The sequence below is a fragment of the Tiliqua scincoides genome, chromosome 1, assembly GCF_035046505.1.
Source record: "Tiliqua scincoides isolate rTilSci1 chromosome 1, rTilSci1.hap2, whole genome shotgun sequence".
NCBI classification, from domain to species: Eukaryota; Metazoa; Chordata; class Lepidosauria; order Squamata; family Scincidae; genus Tiliqua; species Tiliqua scincoides.
Window position 1 is genome coordinate 311,558,575 of NC_089821.1, and position 12,397 is coordinate 311,570,971.

The following is a 12,397-nucleotide window of genomic DNA, read 5'->3' on the forward strand; positions in this document are numbered from 1 at the left end:
GGGCGCCTCGCGCGGCGGCGGCGCTGCTTCTCGAAGGTCTACGTTAGGCACGGTCTGCTTTCCCAGCCATCCCAGCCACCATGCCTCACAAGTGGCGTTTCCTCTGGAAGGACCGCGGTAGGCAGGCTTTCCCCTGCCTCCCAGCCAGCTCGGCAGGTCCCTACCGTAGTCCTTGGAGAAGCAGCGCCTCGCGGGAGGGGGAGCCTGCCTGCCGTAGCTCTTCTAGAAGTAGCGGCCCCGCCGTGTTGTACTGTAACCTGTGATGGCCTTCGCCTGCCGAAAGCTCTCCAACCCCTTTTGAAGGCATCCAGGCTGGACGCTGTCACTACATCCTGTGGCAAGGAGTTCCGCAGACTAATTGCACGCTTCTTTGCACATGCCTCTCGCACATGGGGTCGTTTCGCCCTGTATATGCAGCTCACAGCTGTGAAGAGCTTGTACTGCCTGAGCCACTCCGCAGTACAAATATCTAACCAGGATAAAATGTTACTTTTTATTTGAATACAGTAGTATAAATATACTTCAAAGCAGTGGTTCTTAAACTTTTAGCATCAGGACTCGCTTTTTAAAATGGGAGTCTGTTCAGAACAGACTCACCAGAAGTGATGTCATGCCCAGGTGACATCATCAAACCAGAAGAGTTTTAGTACTCCTGCAGTCCTGTCCACACTTTCCAAGGAGTAAGTCCTTTTGACTATCATTGTTCAAAGCATATACATAACAGCCTGTTAAAAGTATAGCTCAGTAACACTTCCCCAAATGCAGTCACATGCCCATCAAGCCTAATATATTTAAAATAAAATGTTGAAATGAATGGTGACCTGCCTGAAATTGATTTGCAACTCACCTAGTGGGTCCTGACCCGGAGTTTGAAAAACACTGCTTTAAAGTATATTTATATTTATGCTTTCATATAATGTATATTTATAATTATTATATTTATAGTTGTACTTTAATATCATGTATATTTATAATTTATTTATAAATTATATGTATAGTTATACTTTAAGTATAATCTACATTTATTTATACATGTGTAAAGCTATATTTTTTTTAAAAAAGAGATAAAGGCAATAAGGAAAGATAATAAATTAAAAGGCTTTGAAAAAGAGAGACTTTCCTTTGGGAGGGAAATGGGCAAGGGGAACCCAGGCGGATTTCTGTGGGGGACGTTTACCAGCCATCTACAGAAAGCCACCTTGCTGTCTGTGCTGGTAGGTTAGCAAGGGATTCTGCTCTTCAAACATTGCTGACCTCTCCTCCCCCTCCCCCACTTTCTTTGGAATATTATTATTATTTATTATTAAATATTTATATACCACTTTTCAACAAAAGTTCACAAAGCGGTTTGCAGAGAAAACCAAATAACTAATGGCTCCCTGTCCCAAAAGGGCTCACAATCTAAAAAGATGCAAAAGAACTCCAGCAGGCAGCCACTAGAAATGGCTGGGGTGAGGAGGGCCAGTTACTCTCCCCCGGCTAAATAAGAGGAGCACCCACTTGAAAAAGTGCCTCTTATCCAGTAAGCAGGGGAGATGTGAAATTACTTTTGGTTGTGTTCCTTTTTGAATCTCCAGTCCCTCCTCCAGTCAAATGCTGTGGAGTTGTTTGAGAAACCCTCATGGATGGAATTCACTTATGGTTAGATTCACCCTACATGAAGTGATCAGTCTTGCAGCTGAAATACAGGAGGAAAGATTTTAAAGGAGACAGAAGAATGAGGCTTGTGGAAAGTACTGCTTGTTTATTTTTAGGGTAGTGAGCTTCAGCTTTTGCTATTTTAACAATCATCTTCAGTTTGTTAGCAGAGTTCTATTCACAGTAAGTATAGCAGGTAGAAAGGGACTGAATCCTTTCCAGGGGACTTAGAATAAAACCAGCCAGAATAAGACCCAGAGGCTCACCTAAGGCCACATAACAGGTATAAGTGTAAAACAGCCTTCAAGGGTTTGCTTAAGAATTTCCCTTTGGCTTGTTTCTATTGTCATCTTTGTTCTGTGAAAGTTGTATTGTGTTACATTTTATGAGTGCAGGCGTTCCTGTTTCTGTGCTTCCTAGGTGTGCCAGTAGCAGCCTCTATTGCGCAAGCATGTGGCTGTGCTTATCATAGCTGATGCTGAACATGAAGATAAGTAATGCAGTGGATCTTTTAGGCTCTGTTAGATGATGCCTTGTTCATCGTCACTTAGGCTTAATATATAATATTTTAAGTACTCCTGCTGGTGATCTTATATGGGCTCTTGTTCTGATAGGCTGATAATTTGAACATTGGTGACCTTGCTGTGATTCAATTAATATTTAAAATATGTTTGTTACTTTTATGCATTAATTTGCAAAAGTACAATCAAAGAGTCAAAGCAGTTATCCATGACAAGTTCCAGAAGAAAAGTGTTGGAGGGAGTAATGCCACTGTTTTGACGAGAGGCATGTTCCTTTCATTCAACCTCAGTTTCCCAAACTTTTTATCCTCTTTTATGTATTGATGGCAAATCCAGCATGGTTGTTGTCAGGTGCCCTTCTTGTAGAATTTCTGTCCCAGCACTGGATGATGTTTACCTTTTGCTTCAGCAGGCTACATTGTAACGGAACAAGAGGAGTGTTAATCGCTATGCAGAGTTTGGATAAGGACGAAAACAGTGACTTGAAAAGTGAGAGCATGGGCAAGACTACTGAAGCCAAGAGCGAGCAGCTTGCTGACTTCAGCACTGAGATCATGAGTGTCACAGAGATGGAACAGTCCCCTGACAATTCTCCTGGAGCCAATACCCAGGAAGACAATACCCAGGACAGTGAAATGCCGGATGCTGAAACCTCAAAGACTACTGATCCTGAGCCTTTATTCCCTGCAGAGTTTGAGAAGTTCTGGAAAGTAGTTGAAACAAATCCACAGGATTTTACAGGATGGGTTTATCTCCTACAATATGTGGAGCAAGAGGTGTGTAGTTTGATCTTTCTAAATGGAACTAAATTGTTAAGTTTCTTTCATGGTTTCTGCTTAGTTTTTAAAGATATTTGTTTGCAAAATTTCCCGCTGGTGGTCAAGGAAGCTAACAATTTATTTAAAAAAAGTAAAATACTGTAATACAAGTATTAGCTTGCCTTGTAAAAAGTACAGAAGCTAATTGCTTAAAACATTTCTAGCTTCACTTTATCTCCAAAATCTTGGGGAAGAGGACCATCATTATAAGACGGCCATATTCAACCACTTTGCTGTGGCACACTGGTGTGCCGCGAGTGGTCCACATTGGAATTTGGGGGGAGGTCATTAGTAGGACCAATGGGGATGTGAGCCCCCCCACTGGCAGCATGGTGTGCCTTGTCAATTGTAAAAAACCTGATGGTGTGCCTTGACAATTTTAGTGGCCTTGTCAGTGTGCCATGAGATGAAAAAGATTGAAAATCGCTGTTATAAGAAACGAACAGGTTAAATGCAGGATATATTCAAAATTTCATTAAAATTAATCTGTTCATTCATCGTTAAATGTGTACTCAAATAGAATGATCTTGCAACACTTCAAGATGGTACTTGAGTTCAGGCTTTCTTCTAGAGAAAGCAATTTGGAAGCCCTCAAGTAACTACTGAGGAGTTCTTTCTGGAGCCCTCACTATTCTAAATTGCTGTAAGTCACAGTTAAAAGGCTCCTGAACAAGTGGTAATTCCTAGGTTGCAGCCAGCTTGTTGTGATAAAGAGGAATGGCAGGCTTATACTTAGCCAAAATGGTCTTTCAGCAAGTGTTAACTGCCAGGTCTTGTCTCCTCTCTCAGATCTGAAACACTTTGGGGAATGCTTCTTCCCTCTTTGATGCTCTTTCCCTTTTCCCAGATACTCAAAGGAAGTGTAGAGAGTATGGAAGGGGGGGGGGAATTGTCAATCATGGAGGCAAGATTTTATCTGTGGGCTGCTATATGCTGAAGGATTGGAATAGCAAAGGGAATGTAAAAAGCATTAAGAAGTTTACAGGTTAAAAACAATACTTTGAATTGTGCCTGCAATACTGTAGGACTCTGGAGCACATTTGTAATGTGCTCCTGGAAACCCAGATTCCCATAGGAATGTCGTTTTATCTGCTGAAACAGATGTTCTAGGTTTTTCTGACATTCACTCTCTGTTTTTTGTCTGCTTGAATTCGAGTAGCTGTCTTATCAGACAGCAAACGAGCTAAAGAACTGAGAGTTCTAAGACTGGAGCTTTGTCTTTTTAAGTTTTGAAACAGCATGATTATAGCGTGTGATCTACTATTTAAAGAGCAATTTAATCTTCCTGCACTGTACTAGGAATGTTTAGGCCCCTTTTGCCTAACTCTTTGCAAACATTAGCTTCTCATTTTGGCAGATATTCATACAAATGAAACTTGAAGTGAAGTATAAGCTCTTGTACCGAAACTTTCAGACTAAAATTTTTTTTGATGTGTCTGGTTTCCCTAAGGCTAAATTTGTGAGGGGTATTTCATTTTCATAGTTTTTGCTGAATTTCAGTTGAGTTGATCTTGCACAGTCCTGCAGGTGTTAATTGGACTTAGAGAGTTTGTCTAAAGATGAAAATGTCGTGTCAGAGGGCTAGAGTCAACATTGGTTGAGCCAGAAGTCCCAGGTTTGTTCCTTGGCATCTCCAGTAGTGCCAGGAAAGACCTTTACCTGAAACGTTGGATAACTTCTGCTGTGATGGTACCAGATAGATGACCTGGCACATTGGTGTGGAAATGCTTACACCAGAATTTCCAAGCTTGTTACTGCAGTTCAATGTTAGTCTTCTCTATATTGGAATATTCATAATGTCATACAAGGACATAGCTTTAAGACTGAACTAATGAGACTCTGAGCTGCACGCTTGGAGGCAGGCTGTGCAGCATGGCGTCTCCCAGTTTGAAGAGACACTTGCCCAACTGACTGAGGCAAAGAGGCAAAGAAGGAAGGCCCATAGCCAGGGAGACAGACCAGGGACAGACTGCACTTGCTCCCAGTGTGGAAGGGATTGTCACTCCGGAATTGGTCTTTTCAGCCTCACTAGACGCTATTCCAGAACCACCATTCAGAGCGCGACACCATAGTCTTTCGAGGCTGAAGGTTGCTAACTACTACCCTGTGTCTTTTAGCCTTGGTTCCTTTAGCCTTGGTTCTTCCCTTGATTGGTTTTCTCATCTCCATCACAAGGATGCTCTTGGCAGGCAAAGTACTTGAGAAAACTTGAAAAAGCACTTTCTTCATAATACTATTTTAAATTACCCCATACTTGTTTAATCCCACCCATCAGAACACTCCTAAATAAGAGGACTTGGGAATACATTATGATTTTGGGTCTAGAGAGGAAGATAATCCTAGAAGTAGCAGTTGCAAAGGCCTGTCTGTGGGTGCCCCAAATCACAAACTTGGCACACTGATAAAACGCCGAGAATGTTTTAATAGATTTTTAAGTTCCACAGTCCCTTATTTATTTCTTTTATTCTACTTGTTCTCTGGTCAAGAGTGGCTGGGCAAACGGTTCATCTTTGTTTAATCTTTTAGGAGAAACTCTGTTGTTCTGGTCCTTGGACTTGGGGAAGCATTACTGCTAACGGAGCTTGAGAAATAATATTCTGTTTTATGGGATTCATGCATGCCCGGTATGCAAGTTCCAAGACAGGCTGATGTACGAATTGTTTGTTCTTTCACTAGTCATTTGCTAAAATTGCCATTAGTCTGAAATTGCTGAAATTGATCCATATGTTTCTCTCAGAATCACTTACCTGCTGCCAGGAAAGCCTTTGACAGTTTTTTCTCACATTACCCATATTGCTACGGATACTGGAAAAAATATGCAGACCTTGAGAAGCGCCACAACAATATGAAGCAGTCGGATGAGGTATGTAGGCACTGGGCTTCAGCCTTGACTCTTGGGTCCTGTGAGCCAAATGATGACCAAACTGCTGCAAGTAACCTTTTGGCTGCCAGTACCTGCCATTTTTGTACAGGGCTTTCTGTTTGCACTTGTCACCCCTTGTGGCATTTGGAGCTAATATCTTCTCTCTTTGTTGGCAGGTGCGTTAAACCTCTACTACAGTTTGTCAAGCTTTGCAGTGCAAGCGTCTGCATTACACTGCAGCTTAACAAGTAGGGCAGGGCTTTTCTGTCACATTATACATTTATTATTTCTCAAAATTCAAACGCTGTGGTTGGTTATGCTGGTCACCATTGCTACATCTTATTGCATTTTTGGTCAGACGCTGTCATTGGTGCTCTAAAGGGTCTGTGCCCTATGGTCTGTACCCCAAAGCCTGCCCACACAGCCTGGTCAGATGCAGGGACTGCTGCGCTTTGAAGATCAAGACTCTGCACGTGGAGATCAGAGCACTGACATGTTCTAGCCAACCTCCACCCAAATGGTAATGGTAGATTATTTAAACAAAATTCCAGTACATTAGTATTTCTTAAGGTTCACCGGATACACAGTGTTGCCTCTCTCTTAGGACCCTGTTGTATGCTCAAAAGATAGCTTTTTGGTGTTGTCTTTGTAGGTTTATCGGCGTGGCCTCCAGGCAATACCTCTTAGTGTTGATCTCTGGATTCATTACATAAACTTCCTCAAAGAGACCCTGGATTCCAGTGATTCTGAAACTGTTGGGACCATTCGGGGGTGAGTTTGTGGAGTTCTGGCAAGAATTGTGCATAATCTTGTGAAGAAATGATCTTATGTTCCACCAGAAATTACTTTCAGTTAGATAGGGAATATGTTTTATCTCTGTGTTCTTCTCTAAAGATGTAGTAATCTGCATTGGAGATATGTTTGTTTAAAGGAGCTAAGGTGAGATAAAATTTATACTAAATTAATAGAAGTATCACTTGGATTAACTTAGCTTCTCCCAAGAGTATTATCAAGACAGATGTTCTGTGTGTGGACTTCTTAGTAGTTGCAAGCAACCTGGCACAGACTGTTCTGTAAGAGGTACATTGCTGTCACCAAGAAGGGAAAAGACAGAAGAATGGTGCCAGCCAAGAGGAAAGTCATGGGGTAAATCCCAATTACCATAGTTCTCCTCGCACAGAGGCTGGTTGCAAGAACAACCACTGGGAAGCCAACTGACTGCACCTGTACATAGACTTTGTAGCATTAGTGAAGGGAATCGGCTCTCTCTCGTCTGAAAGAAACAGGCTGGTAAGTTCTCAAAAAATAGTGTATTAAGAAAGTTAAAAAAGGGAAATAGGCAAAAATCATGCACTTGGAATTGGACAAAATGAAATAAAATCCTAATGCAAGCTGCTTAGACTTGTCCCTAACTAGGATCACTAACTTAGTTGAGGTTTTCTGTTTTCTGGATATGGAACAATGTAATGGGGAAGTGCTGCAACATAACATCCACCACCCCAATCCAGCCCCCTCTGTTTATATAGTTGGGGGAAACTAATGGTGGGATCTCAAGGTCAATCCCCCGGAGCTCCCTTCGGCCATGGATTCTGTTAATGGACTTTACCAATGGACAGGTGTGACTAAAATCCAACTTGTGCTTTCCTCCTAGCTCACTGTTCTACCGGGCCAAGTGTTGGCCACACTGGTGCTGTCAGTACACACCAGTGTACCTGCTTAAGCCTTCCCAATGAGTGGCAGAGCTGTACAAGCCAACTAAGTAAAGCTAGTCCCATGTTGTATGCAGACAGGAGCTTTCCATTGGGGTGAAGAGCTCCTATTCATGCCGAGCCATCTTGTATTTTCTTTTCATCAGTTTGGAATTTTGCAGTAATACTTCACAAGGCTTCAAAACTTAGCAAATTTGAACACTGCTGTATTGGTTTAGCAGAAGATTCAGAAGAGTGTTTTGATTTCAGCTGAGCATTAATGGCATCAGTGAAAAATATCACCAATTATCACTCATGAACTACAGATATTTACCAGTGTTGGATACAAATTGGAAGGATAAGTTTATCTTAAATTTTCTTTATTGGACTCAGCACAGAGAAGAAGGCAGTCTGCACGTTTCCTTTCAACCCTGCTGGTTGAGTTGGAGGTGGTAGATTTTAAGCATGTGATTTGCAGCTTTAAGAGCTGGCCTTCTCTTTTCAAATACTTCAGTCCCAGTTGTCTGAAAAATCAGGGAAGGTAAACTTATGAATAGTTTAATAGTAGTTCCACACTACTTAGCTTATTTTTGAACTGTAGTTCACTTCATTAAATGCGTGAAATGAAATCCTTGGTACGGAGGAACAGAAGTTATGTAGCAGAATCCTGGGGAAACTACCAACCCTGTGCAAAGCAGGAGGAGCCACAACTTCACGGATCTGTGCTTGAGCGGAGAGAAGCTCAGAGAGCCTTTTTCAAAAGCAGGACACTCTCTCGGGGGGGGGGGGAACTTGGCCTTTTCCCTGTTGCCATGGCAAACTGGTGCCACGGATTTGTTGAGGTCTGTACATAGAGAGGAAGAAAAAAGTGAAAGGTGGTGTCAGTGAGCTGGAAGAAGTACAGTCACTGTGACTATAACTGTGTAAAATACAGTGACAGTTGCCAGGAACAGTAATGGTAAATGAAGCAGTTTTCCAGGGTATGCTTAGTTAATTTGTTAATTAAGTATTGAGGCAAGAACACTGGCTTCCTGTATATTTTCTGTAAGGCCTATGGATGAAGGGACCAAATGGCTATGGGATGCGAGAAGTGCAGTTGGCGATTTTTCTTATTGGAGAAATAATTGTAGATAATGGTAATGGTAGATAATGGAAACTTTTCCACAAGTGGAGACCTTCTGTTCATGGAGAAAGCTTCCATTTGTGAACACCTGGCGGTGGAAACACTAGCCAGGGTGTCAGCTGTGGAAGTCTTTCTTCACTGGGGTTTATTGAGTAGTTTTAAATTAATCACTAACTTTTTTCACAAAGGTAGTTTGGGCTTCGGATTTGTATTTAAAAAAAATTTTTTAGCACGTGATAGCTGATGAATAAGTACTAGTAGCCTAAAGCAGGAGTGCCCAAACCCCAGCCCTGGGGCCACTTGCGGCCCTCGAGGACTCTCAGTGCGGCCCTCAGGGACCCCCAGTCTCCAATGAGCCTCTGGCCCTCTGGAGATTTGTTGGAGCCCCCACTGGCCTGACGCAGCTGCTCTTAGTGTGAGGGGAACTGTTTGACCTCTTGCGTAAGCTGTGGGATGAGGGCTCCCTCCACTGCTTGCAGTTTCACATCTGTGATGCAGCAGAGGCAGCAAAGGAAAGGCCAGTCTTGCTTTATACAAGGCCTTTTATAGGCCTTGAGCAATTGCAAGACCTTCATTCATTCATATAAGTTCATCTTTGATATATTCATTTATGTAAACTTATGTAAATTTATTCAAATTTTAAATGTAAATTCTTTTTTCCCTGGCCCCCAACACAGTGTCAGAGAGATGATGTGGCCCTCCTGCCAAAAACTTTGGACACCCCTGCTCTAAAGCAATTCTATACATTTTTAGATTCTTGCAGATTGTATTAGGTAACCTCGCAGCTGCTGGGATAGGTGCTTTGCTAAGTAATGGTGGACAGTTTCCATAATTGCTGAAATCATTTTATCTCCTAGTACCTATGAACATGCAGTCTTAGCTGCAGGGACGGACTTCCGCTCTGACAAACTCTGGGAAATGTATATAAACTGGGAAAATGAACAATCTAATCTGAAAGCTGTTACAGCCATTTTTGATCGTATTCTTGGAATTCCAACCCAACTGTACAGCCATCACTTCCAAAGGTGAGAGAATCATGATTGGATCAGCATTGTCCTATTGGGTTACTGTTTTTGTTTTGGCAATGATCAAAAACTTTTTTTAAGTAAGCAAATTCTGGGTGAGTGAAATACAACTCTCTTGAGAGCTCCATTCCAGGGAAGAAAAGTGAAAAGTCATTATATTGGAGCAATGTGATTTTGAAAACTATTTTTTGTGCAGTGCTTAGTAATTTTAGGTGCCTTATAAATAACACACTAATAAGCACTTATAAACAAAAAAACACATTGGGTTGCTCTAATTCCAGTTTGGCATTAAAATCTGGAACTAGGAGGGATATCATAAGTGTGTAGAGTACAGGCAAGTCCTTGAATATTCCTGAAATCCCCCCCTCTCTCAGGCAGCCCAATCCAGCGCTGCCTCAGCACTGGTGCTGGGTGTTGGGCACATGGGGCCACAGTCATTAACACATAAGAAGAGGCCAAAGGCCCATCTAGTCCAGTGTGGGGATCCTGGTGCCCGGTGGGATAGGGCATAGGGCATCCTGCAAGGTTCCCTGGGCCAGAGGACCCAGCTGCCAGTCCGGCTTCTCTCTTTCTGTGTTGGCATCCTTCCATCTCGGAAGACTATGGTATCGTGCTCTGAGTAGTGGTTCTGAAAGAGAGTATTCTCTCCAGTGCGCGATGCCTGGGTAAAGTAGGTATGGAGGATAGGCTGTTACCCATGCAGCAGATGCCCCCTCTCCACGTCGCTGAAATGGTCCAATGGAAAGGCAGAGGCCAATACGGTTGGTTCCAGCGGCGTCGCAGGAGTTGCCAGAACGGGACTGTGTTCAGCCATGAACTGCCTCAGGGACTCCAGCTCCGGATTTTTGCCTCGAGGTTGACTCCTGAAGCCTTTTCCATATCTGGATGTAGCCACAAGGCAGTGGAGGTTTGGGATCAGAGTTTTCCTTCTCTCAGATGAGCTGCCTTCCTAGGCTGACGAGTCCCATCTACCCGCTGGCTGTTTAGTTGCCTCTTACGACAAGTACAGCCAAACTGAGGGCCTATTTTTATCCCCAGCCCCCAGGAGAATCTCTCTCTCTAGAGCAGTGATTTTCAACCTTTGTCATCTCACGGCACACTGACCAGGTACTAAAATTGTCAATCGGTTGCCCGATCCTACCTCTTCCAGGGTGGTGGGACCAGTGCTGCAGAGGGTGGGACGGAATCTCCACCCATCCCAGGAGGAAAGGGGGATCCGTGACTGGGGGCTACTCCCCTCTAGAGGTAAGTCAGGGGCCCTGGGGGAGGTCACTCCCTGACATCCAGCTTCCTGTATCTCACAGTGGCTCACCAAATGCCTGAGGGAGCACACAAGACAACAGACATAACCTGCGTCTCGGTGCCCTCCCCTGCATCTGACAATCGGAGGCAGCTTGCCTCTAAAACCAACAGCTTGCACATACCTACTATGTCTATGACTTGTAACCTGGAATGAACTTTTCCTCCAGAAATTTGTCCAATCCCCTCTTAAAGGCATCCAGGCAAGATGCCATCACTTCTTGTGGCAAAGAGTTCCACAAACTGCTTACATGCTGGGTAAAGAAATATTTTCTTCTGTTTGTCCTGACTCTCCCAACACTCAGCTTTAGTGGATGTCCCCTGGTTCTGGTGTTATGTGAGAGGGAAAAGAGCTTCTCTCTATCCATTCCGTCCATCCCCTACATAATTTTGTATGTCTCAATCATGTTCCCCCTCAGGCACCTCTTTTCTAGGCTGAAGAGGCTCAAATGCTGTAGCCTTTCCTCATAGGGAAGGTGCCCCAGCCCAATAATCATTTTGGTTGCTCTCTTTTGCATCTTTTCCATCCTTTTTGAGGATGTGGTGACTAGAGCTGGACACAATACTCCAGGGCTTATGCCTTGAAGGCATCTCCTCTTCCCAGGAGACCAATTAAACAACACAGTCAATTAGGTGTTAGTAAATGGTTGTATTTTTGACAGATTTTTTTTAATGGAACTGACAAGTACAGAAAGCAGTGTTATGTGTTTTTTTTTCATTATCACCAAATAATCACACCTCTACGTTTGGGTTATCTTTTAAATTGAGGCAATTGCTCTCCTGGGTAGAGGAGCTGCTTTCAAGGTATAAGCTTTCAATATATAAGCTGCTTATAAGGTATAAGTACTTCAAGGGATTCTTGAAAATGCAAGTCCTTAGGAAGTTTATTATGGTCAGCTTATTACGTTACGTTAGCATTGCTTTTTTCAAGAAAGATTAGCTACTGCAAGATTGAACGCATCCAGATAAAAGAAGTGGCAGAACTTGCTGGAAAGGCATGCTAATTGGTTTATATTGATTAAAAGAGAAAAAGCAAATAGCAAAACCCTTCTGATTTGAAAGGAAAGAACTTAAACATTTAAAAAAAGCAATTCTGAAAGATGGAAAGAGTGTTGGGTTTTCTTGTATTAAAAACGGAGGAGGTCTAGACCTTAATGAAAATGCCTGGCCTTTTCTTAAATGGAACACAGTCAGAGGTAAATTTTCTTGTTCCATCCTAGAATGGTTCAGTGACAGTATTTCACACTGCAGCTCATCTGTCATTGTATGACTGCATATATTCTTTCCATTTCCTGTTCAGTGAACCTTTAAGGCTGTCTCTTCACAGATTCAGATTAATGCAGATATTTCCTACTAACTTAGTTTGTAATAGTTATTATCCTGCTAATTGGGCAAAGAGACACTTTTTCAAGTGGTTCTCTT

The 12,397-nt window shown here is 42.7% G+C and overlaps 1 protein-coding gene across 4 annotated transcripts in view; it reads left to right on the forward strand.

The window, feature by feature from the left end:
* The window catches only part of PRPF39 (pre-mRNA processing factor 39), a 33,882-nt gene that overhangs the window by 333 nt on the left and 21,152 nt on the right, over positions 1–12,397 (forward strand). Inside the window, exons 1-6 of one of the 4 annotated variants that reach the window (XM_066630183.1) lie at positions 2,849–2,935; positions 5,504–5,627; positions 5,715–5,840; positions 6,017–6,360; positions 6,493–6,611; positions 9,509–9,676. In XM_066630183.1, coding sequence (XP_066486280.1) covers positions 6,358–6,360; positions 6,493–6,611; positions 9,509–9,676 — 290 coding nt within the window. In that variant the 5' untranslated portion in view covers positions 2,849–2,935; positions 5,504–5,627; positions 5,715–5,840; positions 6,017–6,357. Of the gene's footprint in view, positions 1–2,568; positions 2,936–5,503; positions 5,628–5,714; positions 5,841–6,016; positions 6,361–6,492; positions 6,612–9,508; positions 9,677–12,397 lie in introns of those variants that run through there. The other 3 variants (XM_066630177.1, XM_066630191.1, XM_066630169.1) reach the window with 3 other exon arrangements.